This window comes from Cyprinodon tularosa, unplaced genomic scaffold (genome assembly GCF_016077235.1).
Source record: "Cyprinodon tularosa strain WSP-4 unplaced genomic scaffold, ASM1607723v1 ctg1, whole genome shotgun sequence".
NCBI lineage: Eukaryota > Metazoa > Chordata > Actinopteri > Cyprinodontiformes > Cyprinodontidae > Cyprinodon > Cyprinodon tularosa.
The window spans coordinates 1,557,722-1,577,270 of NW_024037781.1; the positions used below are offsets into that span (position 1 = coordinate 1,557,722).

Genomic DNA, 19,549 nt, shown 5'->3' on the forward strand with positions numbered 1-19,549 from the left:
AGCAGCTGTTGTGCGTATCAGTGGTCAGACAGGTGGTTCCTGACCCTCAGGATCGCAGACATAAGGCGGTGTCCTCTTACTTGTTTTCGCTCCCGTTTCCCATGAAGAATAAGTTTTATTCTTTGGGAAAATCCCACTTACAGTAAAACCTGCATCAGAAACGATTGTCTGCATTTATTCTGCAGAACCGCATCAGAAATCTACGCTGCAGCTGTCGGTGCTGATCCAAATGCAAACTGTGAGGGACACGCCCTGGGACATGTGCTGCAGGCTTGAGGGTCAGCACCTGCACCGGCTGAGATGGTTGAATGTGTGCCCTGAATGCACGAGTGGCGTTCAGGAATGTCTGCAGCTTGAATGAGATATGGAATAATGTATTTAATTGGCTTTTAGATTCTAGCGTCCCTTTAATGCTAAAGATTGAAGGTTTTATGCTTCATCTATCCTCATTGTGCGCCTTAAACTGAGCAGCTTAGTTTAATCTCATATTTTCTCCCCTTCTGGTTGCTTTACACCAATAGCACAGCGTGTGTGTGTAAGGCAGGTTTACAGAGTCAGGGCGGTAGCTGTGGATTGCCGTCTCGCCGTCATAGAGTGACCTGTGAGTAAATCAGATAAGTGTGGCATTTAGGGAAAGCTACAAAATGCAGCGGGCATTTTCTGCTCGCTAAGCTGTTAATGTTGCAGATTTGTTCGACCTTGACTGCTCAATGTTTCTCTTCATGCAGTGTTGAATCTTCACTTCATAAAATAAAAATTCACCTTTTAATGCATTATAGAGAATATTTTAACACCTGTATAAAGATAAAGTGGAGTTGATATAAACTGTTTTTATATCAACAGACTTTTGCCAATTTTCCTGGGAAGGATTTTAAAATATTTAGGTTTTGCTTTTAGTTTTAATTATGTTGTTATAACTTGAAATGCTTCTTATTATAAACCATAAGATTCATATTTTTCATTTAGAACTTATTGTTCCTTTAGTGGGGAAATGTGTCTTCTATATTTTAACCTTTTATTTGGGCACCACGGCAGCTCAGATCCCTGATTACTGGTAACTCAATGATGGGTCAAATTAAATAACAATTAGAATAAAAAAAATGCTTTATTTTATTCTACAGAACACACAATGTCATTTTGATTGGCAGCATCTCTTTGGCATCAATTTACTTTATTAAAACTGAACATTAAAAGAACATTGAGTCTCAGAAGCCAACTCTGAAAGTTGGTTTTCCCACATTTCACACCAAAGTTAACTGAACTTTAACGTTTTGAAATAACCAACACGTTAAAGCAAAAAGTTTTGGTAATTCATTTGATTAAGTTAAAGAAGTTAAAGATAACAACTACCTTAGTTTTCTGAGCTGACCTAAATTATTAACCTAAATTTAACACTTTCTTTTGAGGCTACGCAATTGAAAGTAGTTTTTTAGCTCAATAAAGGTTGTTTTTTTTTTGTTTTTTTTTACAGTTTAAATAGGAGTTATTACTTTTTAAGGTAATGTAAAGCGACAAAAGTTTCTAAGAGTTGGTATATTATATGTTATATAGAAGATAGCAAAATGTCAAAAAAAGGGAGAATATGTGGCTGACCCATTTTTCGTTTTTACTTAGATATCAGTGCACATATAAAATAGAAAACTTTTTGTAGCCATGATTGTTTCCATTATTCGTTACACTATATCTTTAAAAAAAATATAAATACAGCCAAAGAAAAGATTTGATTAAAAAAAGTAACTTCTGGTTAAGAAAACTGTTCTATCATCCTATTTGATGAAGTAATACATTTACAAAATGTACAAATATTTACGCAGAAAAATGTTTTCTTAATCTTTTAAACATAGACATTATGTTTTAAAGCTTATTAACATATTAATGAATGGCTCATCATATAGAAAATCACATGAAAACATTAAAGCTTTTGTTATATAGATAGAGTAACAGAGTGTTATATAACACTCATTTAATAACAGTCATTTTCAGGACAACTACCTGATATTGTTGTTTATATGGTCCTTCTTGTGTAAATGATAAAGTGATAAAATGTCAATGATAAAACATCCATTTTTGGGGAAAGCAATATTTCATTAATGCTACATTATAAACTACAAAAAATATCTTTATGGAAACTTAGATCAACACAAAATTTCTCTCTTATCTAAACATTTTCTGCAACACTGATGCTCAGTCTCTCTCTGCTGGGTCACATCGCTCTCTCTTCTTCTCATCTGCTTCCATCTCCATTTCTGCTCCTTTATGCTGCTCCAAACAAGTACATTTGGCTTCTTTTTTTAATCTTGCATTCTTGTGGTGTATTATCATTGCCCAAAGGTGGAAACAAAGTGACCTCCCCTCTTTTGATCAACCTCTAGTTGATCAACTTAGATATATTTTGTGATTTAAATAGTTGTGGTCCAAAACAATGTTAATTTAATACTTATCTATTATAATGACATTGTAATATGACATAATTAGGCTGTAGCTATGAATCACAGCTATCCACCAATTATGTTTATGCATTTTTTTCTACTTATCCTAAATGTTACGGCATGATACCAATTCTCAGATTTAGACTGAGATGGTTATGTGTCATTTTACTGCTCACTACATGAGCAAAACTACATGGAGAGTCCTGATGACATATTCTCACATGCTGTGGGAGAAACTTTCCCACAGCATGATGCTACCATCTCCATGCACCAAGAATAGGTGGTTGTGTTTTAACTCTGTTAAATCCCAATAAAATAAATAAAAGTTTATATTTGTAACACGGTAGAACGTCATGGATGCTTCTAGACGGGGGCTAACAGGGGCCAGTGCTCCTTCACTAAAGACATAACACACACCAATAAATTATGGTGAATAAATATGCACTGGAAAAGAAACCACTGGAACATTTTTATTATTAGTATGTTATTTCTCAGCTTCTGTTATCTTGAGATGGGATCATATTTTTCTTTTGCTAGATCTGAGGATTTCAGAGCTGCTCTTTGGTTCACCTGATATATATCAGACAGTGAACTTTTGCCTTGTTTATTTGTTTCTTTCTGTGCCCTCATGGAAGGAAACAAAACATCCGGCTCAGGACTACGAAGCATTACTGAATCTTAGAGTTTTTGTTGGTTTCTCAAGGATCTTTACCAACTAAAAAAAATAAATAAAAAGCTGTGGAAATTGTACGGAAGAGGATTAGGGCCACTGAAAAAACAAAAAAAGTTAACTGATTTTTAAATTTTATTTCAGTATAGTATGAGGAAAACGTCAGAAATCCGGCTTTAATCTCAGAATTCTGACTTTAATCTCAGAATTTTGGATCTTAATGTAGATGGGCACCATGAAGGAAGAGATGTGGGAGCATTCAGCTTCACTGACAAAGATGTGAGTTGTTTGGGAGGGCCAGTAACACATTGGTGGAAAATTACGAAATTAGGCAACTTTTTACATGCCCGAGGGGTCCCTGGTGATGCCATTTCATTATTAGAAGAGCAAAAGGTGATTAAAACAAGAGAGCTAGATAGACTCTAAAATAGACATGGCTACGGCTTAATGCTAACATGTTTGTTAGTCTCAGAATTCTGAGATTTAGAGTCAGAAATCTGAGATTTAAAGTCGGAAATCTGAGATAAGAGTCAGAATTCTGAGATTTAAAGTCAGGATTCTGAGATTAGAGTCAGAATTCTGAAATTTAAAGTCGGAAATCTGAGATTAGAGGCAGAATTCTGAGATTTAAAGTCAGGATTCTGAGATTTAAAGTCAGGATTCTGAGATTCAAAGTCCGGATTCTGACCTTTTTCCCATATTAAACTGAAATAATATTTAAAAATGAGTTAACTTTTTTATTTTTTCATTGGCCCTTATCCTGTTCCGTAAAACTGTAAATAGGCTTTTTTAAATCTAACATTAAAGCTTAAGCATGGAGTGAGGTGAGGGTGAATCTCTGGTTGTGAGGCCGGTGCAGTGCGCGCCTTTGGACGCGGCGCTGCGCTCTAGGCGCACCACTCTCCCCGCCTCCCTCCCTCCCTCCTCCCTCCCTCATCTCCACCTCAATCAGCGCTGAAACGGCACGGCACGAGAAGGAGAGAAAAAAAAAAAGCAAACTGGAGACTCATTCGCCCCCACAGTGTCCGATCTTCGCCATTCCCTCTCCGACGTCTCCACCGGCCGCTCGCTGCGCGCCGCTCCTCCAGCTGTAGCAGCTGCTCCGGCCGCTCTCTCTCTCTCTCTCCCTCTCTCCCCCCCTCCTCCCCCCGGTCTGGACGGTAGTTTCTTCCCTGGATGCTGGATGAACCATCGGAGAGTTGTGAACAAGTGTGAGAAGAGCGCCGAGGATCTGCGTCCCCGCTCCGTCCAGGGAAGACGAGACTCAGCCGGAGTTGTGGACGACAATGGAGGGGACGTCCCTGTATCTCCCTATTGTTATTTTACTGATGCAATGTAAGTAGAAACGGAAAGATTTTAATCAGAGGAATCACTTTAGGACCCAGCCAGGATGGTTTCATTGGATGGATTAAGATAAACACTTAGGCAATTAGTTTAACGCTTTGGGGTTAAGATCCTATATTTAAAGCTGCTGGATGGACTTTTCTAGGAAAACACTCACTCCCTTACATATAGTTAGGATTTATCTTTGTTTTGCTGTTTTAAAATGTGAATGTTGCATTTATTTTAGCTTTCTAATGTATTTCCTTCCATTTTCTTTGCTCAGTGTTGGCAATTTTATTCATAATCATTTGTACTGTTACATTAACATTAACTCCATCCAGGCAGCACCAGGTGACCTACAGTAGACTAAGCCCAGGCTTTCAGCTCATGCATTTTACAAGTGGAAAATATGCATGGAAGCCAACCGGATAGGTGGGGGGAAAAATCATGTTTGAAGATGTTTAAGCTCTGCTACAGCCTCATTATCAGCAGCATCTTCCACAAGGGAGTCCGAGTCCAAAAATAAGCCAGGTTGAACCTCTTCCAATTAAAATCTGACTCCTGTTCTTCAAAGTCTGTCCGCCTGGATGTTAAGGAACTTCTGATATCCCAAGCGGGGTCACAAGGGCTGCTGGTGCCTATCTCCGGCTGTCTACGGGCGAGACGCAGAGTACACCCTGGACGGGTCGCCAGTCCGTCGCAGGGCAATTTACTCATAATTTTATCAATCCTAAAAGTGAAGATGCACTCACATCCCGGCAAAGAAGAAAGATGTTTGCTGCTTCGAACTACACGCTTTCCTCACTTTCATGAATGCGGAAGGTCGGGACAAAAACAAGAGGAGATAAAATGTGAAACAATGGGAGGTTTTCAGGAGCTCTCTTGATTATCCTGTTTGGGAACCCGGGTGACGTTCGTGGGAGAGGAAAAAAGCTTTGATGGATGCGATGAGACAGTGTGAGCGAGTGATGCACACATTGCTCTCTGTGGGTGACATTTGGCTACCTGTCAGGCCTCCAGAGTTTCTGAAATGTACCACTTGGCCAAAAGTGAAGGGAAACACTTGGGCGTGTCTGTAGGAGACTCACCATCCCAAATATCAACCCGTCTCCCTCCCACATGGTGTTCCTGACTGAGACAGCTGTTTCTCTTGCATTGAGCTCACACAGTCGGGCTTTGTTCACAAGGAAAACACACAGACACCCATGCATGCCCAGAGTTCATGTCCTGTTTTTCCTCTGCAGCCTTAAAACGTGTGCCATCCACTTTATCTCCATCGCACAGGCAGACGGGGCACTTCCTATGGGTCCGTCTCCCTTCCCCTCTCATCTGTTCCCTGTTCATTTGAATAAGTGCCTTAATTATTACTGCGCCACACTCCTGACCTCTGTAACACCCCGTACGGACCTCGTAATCGGAGCCCAGCCGCAGCGTGTCCGTCCTATTTTCTGCCAAGACGCCGATGTCCCTTTGAGCTCCTAAGCCGTCGATGTGTTTGGTTCATGTTAGAGTGCAGGAGCATTTTAATTACCACAGAGCCCCCCCTGTTTGATGCTATATTTGTAAACCAACAGGGACCTCCTGCTGAGATGCATATGAATTACTTATCAGGATCCATCTAAAAAACTTTGTGACTCATTCTTAGTGGAATAATCAGTTTGTTCCAGCTAGTACGCCTTAGCTGGTCTCCAGGGCGTGTTTTGTCCGGGGTTGGGTTGTTTCTGGATGCGAACGTCGGTCCAACCCTGACAGGAAGCTGCTGATTGGGGTTAGTTTTCTACCGACATTTAAATCGGCTAAATATAGTCAGATTTGATCTGTCCGGCAATTGCTTCATGTTGAGTTCACTGACCAAGAGCAACTGACAGGGTTCTCTCTGCAGTCCAGAAAAATCATGATTCCTTATTCTGTTCTCTAACGGCTTGCCTTCCATCCATCCATCAATGCGATCGGGCTGCTTGGGTTGCCCTCATGGGTATTATACTACAGTATGTCCACCATGGCTTTATCGTATGCCTCAACGCCTTCATGGTTAATTGAGGTCGTAAAAGCTGTCAGTTTTCATAGCAGTGGAACACGTCGGGGGGGGGACCTCACATGCAGAGCCTGTTGGTCGTTTTTTTAAAAGTGTCTACAGGCATGTTGTCACCCCTGCTTTGTTTCCGTACCTTTATTTTCCAGACACTAGGCCTTCACCCGCACTATGCGAGAGTTTCTCCCGGTTCTGGTCCCTGCTGTCAGACACCATCTCCTTCGCCTTCAGTCCCACTCGCTCTTTTATTCATGCTCCTGCAGGTCTTAAGTCCCCTGCCCCCCCCATCTCCGCCTAGCTCCACTCAGTGTGACTCGCTCTCCTTCGCTCCATTTGTATTCTATTCTTAGGGACGCTCATCTCTCCTTGATCGTTCATTCTTGTCCCCTTTTAATCTGATTGCATCTTTCCTGCTCGTTTCGCCCTTTCCTTTTGGTGAGCGCGTGCTTCCCTGAGGGTGTCGAGGTACGCGGGCCAAAGTTACCATAATCCTGTTAAGCCGCCTCAAGTTAAAGCATGTCCTACTGAAGGGAACAGAGACCGTCCAGAGGGAAGGATACACTTATTTGAGGCAAAATTAGGAGTGAAGCTGAGGAGAGCTGCTCTAGATTTAGGAAAGGCGTTTCCAGAGTGGCAACTATCAGATACCGGTTTCGATTGGGTTGTACTGTCTAATCATACTGGGATTATGACATTCTGTGCAGCTGTCCTGCTGTTTTATTCGTCTTCCTACTGTTTGTCTCAGCTTTCCCTGCTTTCTCCGTTTGCAAGGGGCAGGCCCCTCTGTGACTGCAGCGTAAAATATCACAACAATGGAGCCAGCTCAGGAAGTCACCGACTTACAGGAAACTGGACAACTGAATAACGACTGTGTGCTTATTTTTATATTTAGATTTGTCATTTGAAAGAACAATGCTTAGGGGGGAAAAAAACCCTGCTTACTCACACGGGTAAATGAACTTGCCAAGCTTTCGTCTCTCTATGCAGACATCGTTTAAACTTCCTGCCTTGTGCCTGAGATCCAATCTGCTTCAGCAATGGCCGGCCAGTAGGATCACCTCTCTACTCGCATTCGGAAAACATTTAAAACCCTTTCCAATCTTCTCAGGACTGGATTTCCCATCGAGTTGAGCATGACATTAGATTAATCATCTCAGACTTGTTGATCTAAAATATTTAATTTGATCTGACAAAAAAAAAGCAAAATTCGATTTTTGTTTTCTTTTGATAAGAAGAAATTTAACTAAATAGTACCTTTCTGACAACATGAAGTAGGCTTACACAACTTGAATCCCCCTGGTGTAAATAAATTCAGGAACAGATGGGAAACTGTCTCCATTTGTAAACCACGAGGCTACAAACGGATCAGGCCATTAAAATACCCTTGGAGGAAAACCCCCTGATTGGTCAAAGCTTCCGCCTTTCATCAGTGCGGAAAAGATTATAAAGCTGTTTCTTAGGCTTTGGGGCTTCATTAAACCACAGTTTAAAAACACAAATGTCCAGAAATGGTGGAAAAAGGAGGACCAATCATTTCTAGCAGTGAAAACCTGACCGAATTTACTGTGGAGATTCATCCAAGAGGTCATTAAAGAACCCAGAACACTGGCTAAAGCTCCTTTTTCACATAGAGCCTGAAGGTTTGGGTGGCTTTTTCCTTTAATAAATTAAAATGCCATTTGAAAATGGCTTAAAGTAGGAAACAAAACAGAATCAGGGTATTTTAAGCTTTTCCTTTGATGGTGTTTTTTTGTTTTTTTCCTGTGCATTTTGAATTAGTTTTGCTTTTGCACATAAAAAAAAAATAAAAGCAGGTACTCATCTTGTTTAGTTGCGAGGTATCAATGACACAGAAGGCAGAACGTGCCCCAATATATAGGTAATCCCAAGCAGTCGTTGGGTGAAACTATTGCCAACTTTGACCCAACTTGCGTTCAGACGAACGCGGGGTGAGCTCCTCCTTAAAGCTGCGGGATTAAGTGAAAGGACGAAGTAATCCTGTGTTTACTGCTGACCTCCTGGAGATGGACGCCTGCCGTGTTTACCTCATACATCAGAGCCCAAAGATGGCTGTTAAGTATTCTCCTCTTGCAGCCTGGGAGCATGCGTGGCATTTTAATTCGCCTTCTCTCCTAATGGACGGGTGGGGGGGGTATTTTACGGTAATTTTTATGATTTACCCACCCACAGTGTCTGATCTTCCTCCAGGTTCCCCGTCTGTTCCCGTGACCGTGAAGACCGCCAGACATATGGTGGAGGTGGAGGAGTTCTCAGGTGAGAACAAAAGGAAGCAAACACTTCTGTCCGGCCCTCTCTGACGGTGAAACGATGCGGCTATAAATAGATCAGGCCGTTAAAATGCCGCCTAAGAGGACCCCCTCTCTCCTACCTTTCAGATGCAGTGCTGTCATGCCAGTTCCACACCGAGGTGGACCAGAACCCGCGCATCGAGTGGAAAAAGAAGACGAAAGAGACTCAAGAGGTCTCCTTCGTTTACTTCGAGGGACGCTTCAAAGGTGGGAGCTGCAGAAGCAGACGGACTGATTTACAAGTTTTCATCTTCTGATTCGTTAAGATGCACCTGAAGGATGAATGAGTGTTGAAGCATAAAAGCGTCTCATCTCTGAGGCTGAATAAGTAATGAACACAAAAGCTTTCCCCCTGCTAAAGATGTCAGTGATTTGACACGTCTTTGACCTTCTGCCGCCTCCTCCAGCTGCTGGTGTATAACAATGTCTCGCTGTTCTTAGAAAGACTGATGTCTGTTATCTAATCAGTTCCTGCTTCTAACAATCTATTGGCCAAAGATAGAAACTGATATTAACAAGTTGTCCTGATGTTGATTTCTGAATCTTTCCAGATTGTTTTGTAGCCTGTTATCAATTCTGAAGCTATCATAAACGTCTAAGCTCTTTATTTAAAAGCAAACATCCAGAGCTACAGTCATTACATCCCTGCTCTCCTTTCAGCTCCTTTTCAGTCTAGCAAATCTTGGAGACGATCAAATAAAAATATTCCTGTTAGTTGTTTCTGCTGCAGAGCTTTGATGAGACGTTTCCCCTTCCTCCCAGGTCCCTTTGAAGGCAGAGCAACCATCAACGGAGCGACAGTGACGCTGCACAAGGTGACCCAGGAGGACGCCGGAGAGTACCGATGCGAAATCAGCGCTTCCCTTGACCCCGTCACCCTGGGCGAGACCAACGTCACGCTTAACGTCTTAGGTAGAGCTGGACGGACGAATCCTGAAGGATCAGGGGGGAGAAACGAGAAGTTTTGACTCACTTTATCCCCCCCTTCACCTTGTCACTCAGTTCCCCCACAAACCCCGTCATGTGAAGTCCCCGCCTCGGCTGTGACAGGATCAGCGGTGCAGCTGCGCTGCCGGGACCAGCAGAGCGTCCCACCTGCTACATACTCATGGTTCAAGGACAACAAGCCAATCAGCCCACCCCGTCACGCCAACGCGACCTATCTAATCAACTCCCACACGGGAATACTGGTGAGACAGCACGCAGCTGGAGCGTTTATCACCGTCTCCTTCAAGCTGCATCTCATTAGTAGGAGGTTAGAGACGGCGACTTGCAGAAATATTCACACTTTTTCCCTTTTCTTTTAATATGTTCAACGGATTATTTGAAGGTTTTGATTACCATATTTTCCAAACTATAAAGTGCATCTCACTATTAGCCGTGCCCACTAATTTTATGAAAAAACTGGAAATGTAGATATATATAAGCAGCACCGCAACCTGGCAGTAGCCAGATTGATATGTGTAGAACTGAGTTGAGTTCTACGTTATCAGTCTGGAAAGGCTGCCGTTCAGTCTGTCTATGAAAAGGAAGGACGTTTAGTACCCTACTTCGAAGTGATCTGGTGACAGGCCAGCTAGTTCCCGCCTTGCCGTAATACGCTTTCAGCCAATCTTAGCATCAGAATAGGATTCGTTTGCAGCTTCCTGAGTGTTTTTACAACTAGCGGAGTACGCTGATAAATCTAAACTTTTTCCAAATCCTGTCAGAAGAAAAGTACATAGATCTTTCCCATCTACTTTCCAATCTTGCTCCTTTTTTGAATGAGAAGTTGTCACTTTTTTAGCTAAAACCGAGTCAATTGCAGTATTGACGGGTCAATCCTCCAGCGTAGCGTTGTTATTCCCCAGCAGTATCCTTCTGATTGTGGTCATTCCTACACGTCCCGTCTCAAAAAACACTGCTGACATATCATTGGTACAACTCACTGGTTGTTCGGAAATAGATGTATTAGCAGGAGTCTTTAAAGACGGATTTGTTGTGAGGCTGAAAACTCTCGCGACAATCTTCCTTTCAGTGCAAGTTTAGCCGCACCGCGCTATAAGCCGCTGATATCTACTGAACTGTCTTCCACCAGCTCTACATATAGCTCCTGGAGTAGGGAGGAAGAAGAATGTTAGCTACCAATTAGCTTGTTGGTTCGCATCAGCATGAGCTCCTACCGAAAGACAGAGTTTTAAGCTATTTCAGCTCTGCAGGAGTTGAGCCCAGTTTCTTCATTGGTTCGGCAGCTTTAATGCGGCAAATAAATGTCAAAATGTGCGAATTCGGGACATTTGTTTTCCGTCATGCCTGCTGCTAGCATGTTCTTGTGCTAATTTAAATTGTCCCCCTGTCACTAACTAATTTGTACCGGACGCACGATCCGTGCCATCAGATCATTTGCGCATGCACACCCAGATATACACCTGGGACGCCCTCGATTTTATTTTGTAAAAAAGACATAAATTATGTTTTTCCCTCACCAAAAATAGTAAGCGTACTAAACAACAATGTGTTAAAGGTTAATAATGTATTTTTGTGAGAAAATAAATGTCTTAAAATCCTGTTTTTATCACTCATCTGTTCCCGATCTAACTAGATCCTATGCTACTTCCGGGAGCTAACTTTTTCAGCTTTTCAACATAAATCTAGTCTTTTTAAGTTTTATGTTTTCCTTTCATGTTAGGATTATGGTATATAGTGCGTAAGCTAAAGAACGAAACCACTAAAATGCAGATAAAGATGGTTTAATCATATTTTGCAGGACTACTCAGAGCGTTTCCGATGATGACGTCAGAGAAGCTGTTTAATGGAGAAAATCTAAAAAGCATTAAATTGTCTCAGAAAAGTCATAAAACATTTTTAAAGCTGAATATTAGCATTCTTTAGTGAGTTAAGGATAGAAGTAAGTAATTTTAGTACCATAATTACATTATTTATAGAAACCTGGATGTATATCTGGTCTGAGCTGATGGTACTGATCATGCTTCCTGGACGGATCGGGTTTTGTTACTAATTTATTTCAGCTCTGAAGGAGTTGAGCCCAATTCCTTCAGTGGTTCGGCAGCTTTAATGAGGCAAATAAATGTCAAAATGTGTGAATTTTGGCCTTTTTTTCTCCATCTTGAAGAAAATAAGACCATCATTCGTTCATTTTCAACTTTGACTTCCCCCTCTGGCGGTTAGGGGGGAGAAAAGCCGCACCTTCTTGTAAGCCGCATGGTTCAAAGCGCGGGAATGAAGTAGGCGGCTATAGTCCAGAAAATACGGTAATTAGAATCTGAAGATTCTTGACAATATTCTCAGGGAATATCTGGGAAAGTCAAGCCACAGATTCTTACTTGATTTCAACTTTTACTTTGACTAGGCCATTCTATTATATAAATATGCTTTAATCCAAGAGGTTCTCAGTGATTAGCCTGTGTTTGTGTGCAAAGTAGAGTGGAACTGGAATTCCAGATTCTTCTTTTGTCTTGTTCTCTGCAGGAGTTCAAATCCTTGGCCAAAGAGGACAGTGGTCGCTACAGCTGCTTGGCGTCCAACGGGGTGGGCTCCCCCAAAATGTGTGTAGGGAAGCACATGACGATAGGTGAGTGTCCTCCTCTCAGGGCTCTCTGATGGAACCAGCAGATCGAAGCTCACCCTTCCTCTCCCTAGAGGACGTCAACGTCACCATGATTGTTGGAGCCGTGGTGGTGGTCTGCCTGCTTCTTTTGGTGTGCGGCTGCGGGGGGATGCTTCTGCATCGGAACGGCTTACTCACGCGTAGGTTTTCTTCTCACGCTCGCCCAGACGTGACTAATGGTTTGTATTCTGTAAAAAAACAAAAAATAAACAACTGATGTGGACTCTTGTTTTCTCTCCACGGCTGCCCCTCGTCCGTCAGAAGGACCCAGAGGGAGGTAAGAGCTTTGTGATTGCATTAACATCGATGTGAAGAAACGGTAATTGCTTTGGTTTGTCATTGCGCGCTCCCGACTGTTTGGCTGAGTCAGGACAGCTGTAGGAGTCCGGCTACCAACAGATATAAACCAAAAACAGCTTTTTTTCCCCCAGTTCTGTTGAACTGACCTTAAAATGTAGCTGGGAAAATCAATCTAACCATCCGAGCTGCATAAATATGGAATAATTACTTGCTGTTAATCAGCAAGGAGGATCTTATTGGCAGGAGAAACTTCTGTGGGCAATTAACTTGATTGGATGGATTATGGAGATAGCGAAGGATGAGAGTGTGGTCTGGCATATAGTGACGCACCATCGGTGAGCCTGAAAACTCGGCTTTCTGTCATCCGATGGCTGGCCGGTCACCCCACTGCAGTCAGACAAGGTGGAGCTTTGGTTTAAAGTCTGATTTAACTGGAGCAGTCTCCATTTATTGGGCTTCTGCTATAGTTTTGAAAAATATTCCTAATGGACCTGTTTTCTTCCAGGCATGTCTGAGAGAGCCAGGACAGCAGATTTAATTTTTCTCCTGGCTCCTCCAGTTATTTCCTCTCTGTTCTGCCTCATCCTACCCTGCAGAAAATGTCAACTAATCTAGAGTTTCTTCAAGATATGAAGATATCTAGAATACATATGAATATAGGCCCTAGTTTAGCCTATCAGGGCAGCAGCATTCCAGTAGAGTTATCTACTGGTACAACCTCCAGGTTCCCAGCCCAGCTCCTATATACCACTGCACTAATTGGAAGTCCTCCAACTTCCAATTAGTGCATGAAAAAATAAAGTATTGAGGTAAAGTTACAAGCCTTGTTTGTTTCTTCATAAATGTTTAAGTCCATCCTGTCTCTCTTACTTCCTTCACTTGAACAAGAGGCTTAAATGCAATTTGAACCCGGAACCAGAGCAGAGTGGTTTAACCACTGAACTGTCAGATAAACGACCTGAAAGAAAACCTTCATGTTTTAAAATGTTTCCATGTTCGCTTCAGCGTTAAAATAAACACCTTTCCTGCAAACATTCAGCTGCATAAAGGCTCATTTAGGTCAGACACTAAAATGCTTTGTTTTATTAACAGGGTGCTGCATGGGATTGGCTGCATGATTTCACACATCATGTCTGAGTCGCATTAGAAATAACCTTTTAGTGTCTATTTAGTTAGTTGTGGCTGTTCTTTTTAAGCACAAACTGTTAGCAGGGAGGGAAAGTCATCACTTTGGATCACCTGCAGCACGGAGGAAGCATGAAAGTTTTATGCTCTGTCCGGCAGCAGCCGTCTGCACAGAAAAGCTCGGATATCCAATGTCATTGCCTGTTAGTGTCCACTTGATTAAGAAAACATTATTTTTTAGCCAACTATAGAAGCAAAGGAAACATGAAGATATTGCACGACTAAATCCACCAAGATAATATTTGTCAATAAATATCCACAAAAAGGTCAAATTGTTTTCATTTTATAGAGGTGATTAAACCAGTAGAGATGATGAGAGGAGAAAAACTGAATTTGTTCTGCAAACATTTGGTGCAAATATCTCTTATTTAGCTGCAGCTTTGGAAACATGCATACTCTCCTAAGCCCCGCCTTCAGATTAACCGAGGCTGCTGGATCCAATTTGTTCAAGTGTCTCTCTTCTTAAGAGACACCTGCAGGTGGTCTTAATGGTGCGGCTAATCCGGGTGCAGCGTACAAACAGAACCTGCCTTAAAGCAAGGCATCATTTAGGGAGGAAATGTATCCCCCTTAACTACAAGATAGGTTACCTGCCTTTGATTATGTGGAGCCACGGGAAGTTTACGCTCTGAAAGTATACGAGTTAATTTAATGGTGAAAAATAGGTTGTTAATATGTTAATATCAGTCGCAACCCTACAGTTTAACTTTGATGTCTGTGCCTCATAGTTTAAAAAAAAACAAAGCAGCTGTCCACAAGACAAAGGAAAAGTTTAGTGGAAGGAAAAAAAACTGATGGAGAGATTTATTCAAAGAACCACTGAAACATAATCCAGGACATTAAGAAATTTGTTTGTTTTGGAAATAAGGATTCCGACATTTATTCAAAAAGATTTTCTAAAGAATTAAATGTTGGGTTTTCATCAGCTTTAAGCCAAACTCATTAGAAATAACTAAATACATCCTTCTGTGCGTAATAAACCTGTAATAAGATGGATTTCAATAAACTAAATTAATGGTAATTCTTATTTATATGCTGTTGAAAAAAGCTTATGAGTGAAAATTTGACGTTTCAACGCTGTAATCTGAACGTAAATTAAATTTACAGAACCGGCAGATTAATCCATCAGGTCCGTTTTCCTGCATGAATAATCACAACCGTCGTTTCAAACTCCTGCATGGCGTGCAATGCTAGTCTGCCTTCGCTCTTCTTAAAGCCACCAACCTGACACCCACCCCCCCACCCCGCAGGTCATTTTGGATCTCCCAGTGTCACGGTGCGGCCCACATCAGCAGCCAAACCCTGCACAGAACAGAGGACACGTGAGTGTGACACATGGGGACAAATTCACAGCCAGAAAGAGGTTAAATCTCATTAACCAGCTCCGACTCCAGGAAACGGTCTGAACACGGCCCAGAGACGGCCCTCTGGGAAATAAATCGTTTCGTTTTGGATTAACGAGATAAGGTGTTAATTACCAATCTGTAGAAGTGCGGCTAAGATGACTTCTTTTACTCTTGGCGTCCTTTGTTTGTCACCGTTGCTCATGTTTAACACTCAGAAATGGTTTAAACATTTAAAAAAATCGTGCAAGAAAGAGTGAAACATCAAAATCTCATTATTTCTTCATCAGCTTTCAGTTAAAAAGTAAAAGCAGACATTTAAGCAATCACATTAGTGAATGTGAATAATTCAATCAATTCAACTTTGACTTTGGTGAATTATTCACAGACATGTAATATTAATTATAGCAGAAATGTTAATATATCTAATAAGAAATGTAGGTATTTAATTTAAATGGTCAAAATACACCAAAGCAGAAGTTTCAGTCACTTTTTTCTATAAACCAAATTATAAATGGACATTTTTTGTGTTGTAGCTGTGAGTAGTCAGTATCTTACCTGAGGCAGAGGATGTTTCTCCTGGTGGTTTTCCTTAATAGACAGTCTTCATAACTAGAACAGGAAGAAAAATGGACGCCGTTCCAAAAAAAATTAATAAAAGTGAGGACAGAAAGCAGCCCTCAAAAGACTCACTTTAAAGCTATGAATACTAATGTAGCCAAATTTTCAGTGTTTCAATGAGGTTGTACAAATGCAGGAAAAACAAACTACTTTTCATGTAAATAATCTGTCCAACTGATTTAAAATGAACCGATTCATTTTCACGGTTTACCAGCTCAATTTTTTTTAACCAACTTTACATCTCCAACTTGAACTATTTTTGTCTGCAATATACTTAGCATATCAATCAGCCACAAATTACCACATGGATAATTTAGTGTCTCATAATCTGGATTATTCTCTCCCGTAGCCTTTTTTTTGTAATCACTATTTCATTATTGCAACAAAAGCTCCTGTAATTAGATATTTTTACTTGTTTGTAATCAAGGCTTTTGGCTCCTTTAACTGTTATGGCAAATTCAAAAACTCAGAGCAATAGTATTTGACTTGGTGTATTGAATTTTTTTTTTTAGGTTTTATATAAAGAAAGAAAACGATTAAAGGCTTTTCTATAAATGCATGTCAATTAGACGGGTCCAGGTAGCAGTGGTTTTGTTATGGGCACCTAACCTGACTCTGCCAGATGGATTTGCTCCGCATATCCATCTGGAAACCTTCCGTTGAAGTAATTTTGGGAAGGGGTGAAAATACTGGTTAGCTGATTGGCCTATGTTGCTGATAGACGGGCCAAATAAACCAATCAGATCAACGAAGCATATGATGTACTAACAGAGTGACGACGAAGAGGAGCCAATTGATAGATCAAACTCTTGCCGAAACCAGTCGGGATAAGAGCAAAAACATCTTTTCCTCTGGGAAAAGCCTCCAGAGCAGTGTTTTGCTCTTCTTTCAGTGAAGAAATACTCTGTAATTCCGATAAAACTTGCCTGATACGCTAACGCTAGTTTCATCGACTGAAGCCGCCATGTTCTTTAGATTGAACTGTCGCGCTTCTCGTTGCGTCACACCTCAACCCGCCTCAAATCCAACACTGATTGGACGTTCGTTTGGTGAACGGCTCCAAATTGTCTTCAACGGAGAATCTTCAGACTGATTAGCGAGTGAAATCTTGAAAGCTCGCGAGATCAGGATGGTCTCACGAGGCTAATGGGCACCTGCCCAAAGCGTCACACTCTCACCAGCTGTAATTAGATTTTTATTATCCATTTGCAGACATCCCTGTGTTGCCATGCATGCATTTAAAGGTATAATGGAGGATTTCTGCTCTCCACTTAAAAAAGATACACATGCACAACCCTGTACCCCCTACTGAGAGGGAACCCCTTTTAAACATGTGCAAGAGCATGCATTTCTCCTCGTGCATGCTCTGTTTAAAAGTTGCTGTTTGCATCGCTCATACAAGCTTACTTTCCAAAAGAAGATTTGCAATTTTTCCACTAAGTCAGACTCACCACCAGTAAGGGGACGAGCACGTAGGATGGCCTTATGTAAACATATCACCAGAATGATTGACCGTTAGTAGGACCACTTATTTAGATGATCCACCCGGAAATAAAAGGTCGTCCTCTATACATTTAGGTTCATGTATAAGTGCGGGACTTAAAATAATCCAAGAACCGCCAAAGTGAGCAGGACATTTAGGTCATTTAGTACCTGAATCATTTTGGAAGGTAAAATCCTTTTTTTTTTTTTTTTTTGTAGCTGCAAAAACTAAAGTTAAAGAACTGAAAGGATGGTTTGATTTAAAGGTAACAAATGGAAGTGGGCAGAGCGGAAATGTCAAACTGCTGCACGTTACAATGGTTCATCCTGCCTCATCATTAAAGCTTTGACTCAGAGTTGCCTTTTCTCCCACTTCCATATATGATGTATAAGCGGAGCGGGACATGAGTCAGAACGCAGCTGTCTGATCTGGTGTGCTTATTGGCTTTGTGTTTCAGATCCAACGTCAACTACACCCCCCCACCCCAAGAAGTAAGTGTCTTCCTCCCCCCCTGCTTCTCTCCTGCATAGATTCCTTCCGATTCTGTCGCCCACGCTATATAAATTATTTGATTTTTCTATCCCTTTCAGCCCCAGGATTTCAAACACACACAATCATTCATGCTCTGAGGAGCCGCCTCTCCTTCAACGGACAGTAACCTCCCCCTCCTCCTCCTCCCACATGAGGTGCCAACTACAGATTCGGATCTTTCCCTGCTTTTTGAGTCCAATCAACCTTTTAATCTTCCAGAAAAATCCCTTTTTTTTTTGTTCTTTTCTTTGGTAAAGTATTATCTTTTACCCATCAACATCCATTGCTCTTATGGGACTAAATGCAGCCTTTTGTTACTCTGCTGCCCCCTACTGGTTAGAGCTTGAAAGTGATTTTTTGTAACCAAAGACTGAGGTTGAATTCAAGTGACTTTTGTTTTGTTTAAACTGAATCTAAGGGGAATCTTCTGAAGCCATACTGAATCTTTTCAGTTGTTCCCCGACTGCTCAGACTTACAGCTTACCTCCAAGTCTATATTCTGTCTTCCGTCTCAGGCCCTAACAGTCAACCCCCCCGCCCTGCCCAGTAATAACAGGAGGAAGAATCCAACTCATTGAACTTGAATCCAACCCCGTTCCATCCTGATGTGCCTGCATGGTCTTCTTTTATAAATGTAAACATCTATCTACAGTATACCTTGTGCCTTTTTAATTTGACTGTCATATCTATCTCGGGATCACACTGTTTTGTAAACAGACTTGCCTTACTTTTCTGTCTTTATATATTCTTGTGCCACTGTTTATTGAATGCAAGTGGATGACTTGAGAGTTTTATTTGAATGGTGGATCAATAAAGTTTTTTTCTATTAAATATTTCTGACAAGATCACTTTTTCTTCAGGAAGCGAAGTAAAATATAAAGAGCGGCTGCTCAGAAAGCACAACTACAACTTCATCTTTTACGAGATTCTACTCGCAGGGATCGCTTTGGTTAAATACGTCCTGGACCTGCTCGTACTTCTGGATTCAGCTTCCACATATCAGTCTCAAAGCATGGCTGCACAATACTAAAAATGTAAGCACTGGGTCAAATAAAAAACAGCATTTCCGCAGCTATTTTAAGCTTCAAACAGTCATCCTGGAGAGACTTAAATGCATCTCTGACCTTGTCATAATGTGGCACTCTCAAGACTAATTCAGAGTGACAGCCAATTTCTATCTAGGTCACCAGACATTTGGCTCACTGTAAATTCAGCCAGTTTTAGTTTTGAACGTTTGACCATAAACCAAGGCTGTGTGCTTTTTTCTTCTAAATCTATTTAAAGGAGAAATTATACTTGAAAATCAAAAATGAGGCTCAAGTTTTATTTCTGATTTTACCATTAAAAGCATTTTTCAAAGTATTCATACCCCTGTAATTTTCCCTTTTTCATTCTACCCCGTTAAAAAAAAAAAAGCTGAGATTTTAAACGATAAACAGTGAAGCATAATGGTGCTAAATATAGCTCTCTATATTTAGCATCTTTACTCCGACACCCCTTTATAAACAAACACAACGGATGTCCTCAGAGTCCACCTGTATGTCGTTTATTCAGCTCTTCAGTAAAACCTGAGACAGGTTATATAAAGATGTGGAGAAATATTCAACTTTTCCTTCATTGACTTGACTGAGATGCTAGAAAACATCTAAAAAGGTGGAGAAAATCTATTTCAATAGAGCTAAATATAGAGCCTACGTCATGCAAAATAAATTGAGC

The 19,549-nt window shown here is 41.2% G+C and overlaps 1 protein-coding gene across 7 annotated transcripts; it reads left to right on the forward strand.

Moving 5' to 3' along the window:
• The first annotated feature begins 4,065 nt into the window (after positions 1-4,065).
• Positions 4,066-18,666, forward strand: jam2a (junctional adhesion molecule 2a). 7 transcript variants are annotated; one of them, XM_038281937.1, is made up of 11 exons: positions 4,067-4,434; positions 8,663-8,728; positions 8,851-8,970; positions 9,526-9,675; positions 9,766-9,953; positions 12,232-12,334; positions 12,403-12,510; positions 12,632-12,647; positions 15,106-15,177; positions 17,760-17,793; positions 17,893-18,065. In XM_038281937.1, exons 1-11 carry the CDS (start codon positions 4,386-4,388, stop codon positions 17,929-17,931), a joined length of 945 nt encoding a protein of 314 aa, XP_038137865.1. In that variant the 5' UTR covers positions 4,067-4,385; the 3' UTR covers positions 17,932-18,065. The 7 variants fall into 7 exon arrangements, with proteins under 7 accessions (XP_038137703.1, XP_038137781.1, XP_038138090.1 ...); XM_038282005.1 differs by having other exon boundaries at positions 12,635-12,647; XM_038281775.1 differs by lacking the exon at positions 15,106-15,177 and having other exon boundaries at positions 4,066-4,434; positions 17,695-17,793; positions 17,893-18,666.
• The last annotated feature ends 883 nt before the right edge of the window (positions 18,667-19,549 follow it).

Coding starts and splice junctions, on each gene's coding strand:
- jam2a (XM_038281775.1), top strand. CDS start 4,386: ATGGAGGGGACGTCCCTGTATCTCCCTATTGTTATTTTACTGATGCAA. Junction 8,729..8,850: donor GGAGGTGGAGGAGTTCTCAG/GTGAGAACAAAA, acceptor CCTACCTTTCAG/ATGCAGTGCTGTCATGCCAG. Junction 17,794..17,892: donor ACACCCCCCCACCCCAAGAA/GTAAGTGTCTTC, acceptor TATCCCTTTCAG/CCCCAGGATTTCAAACACAC.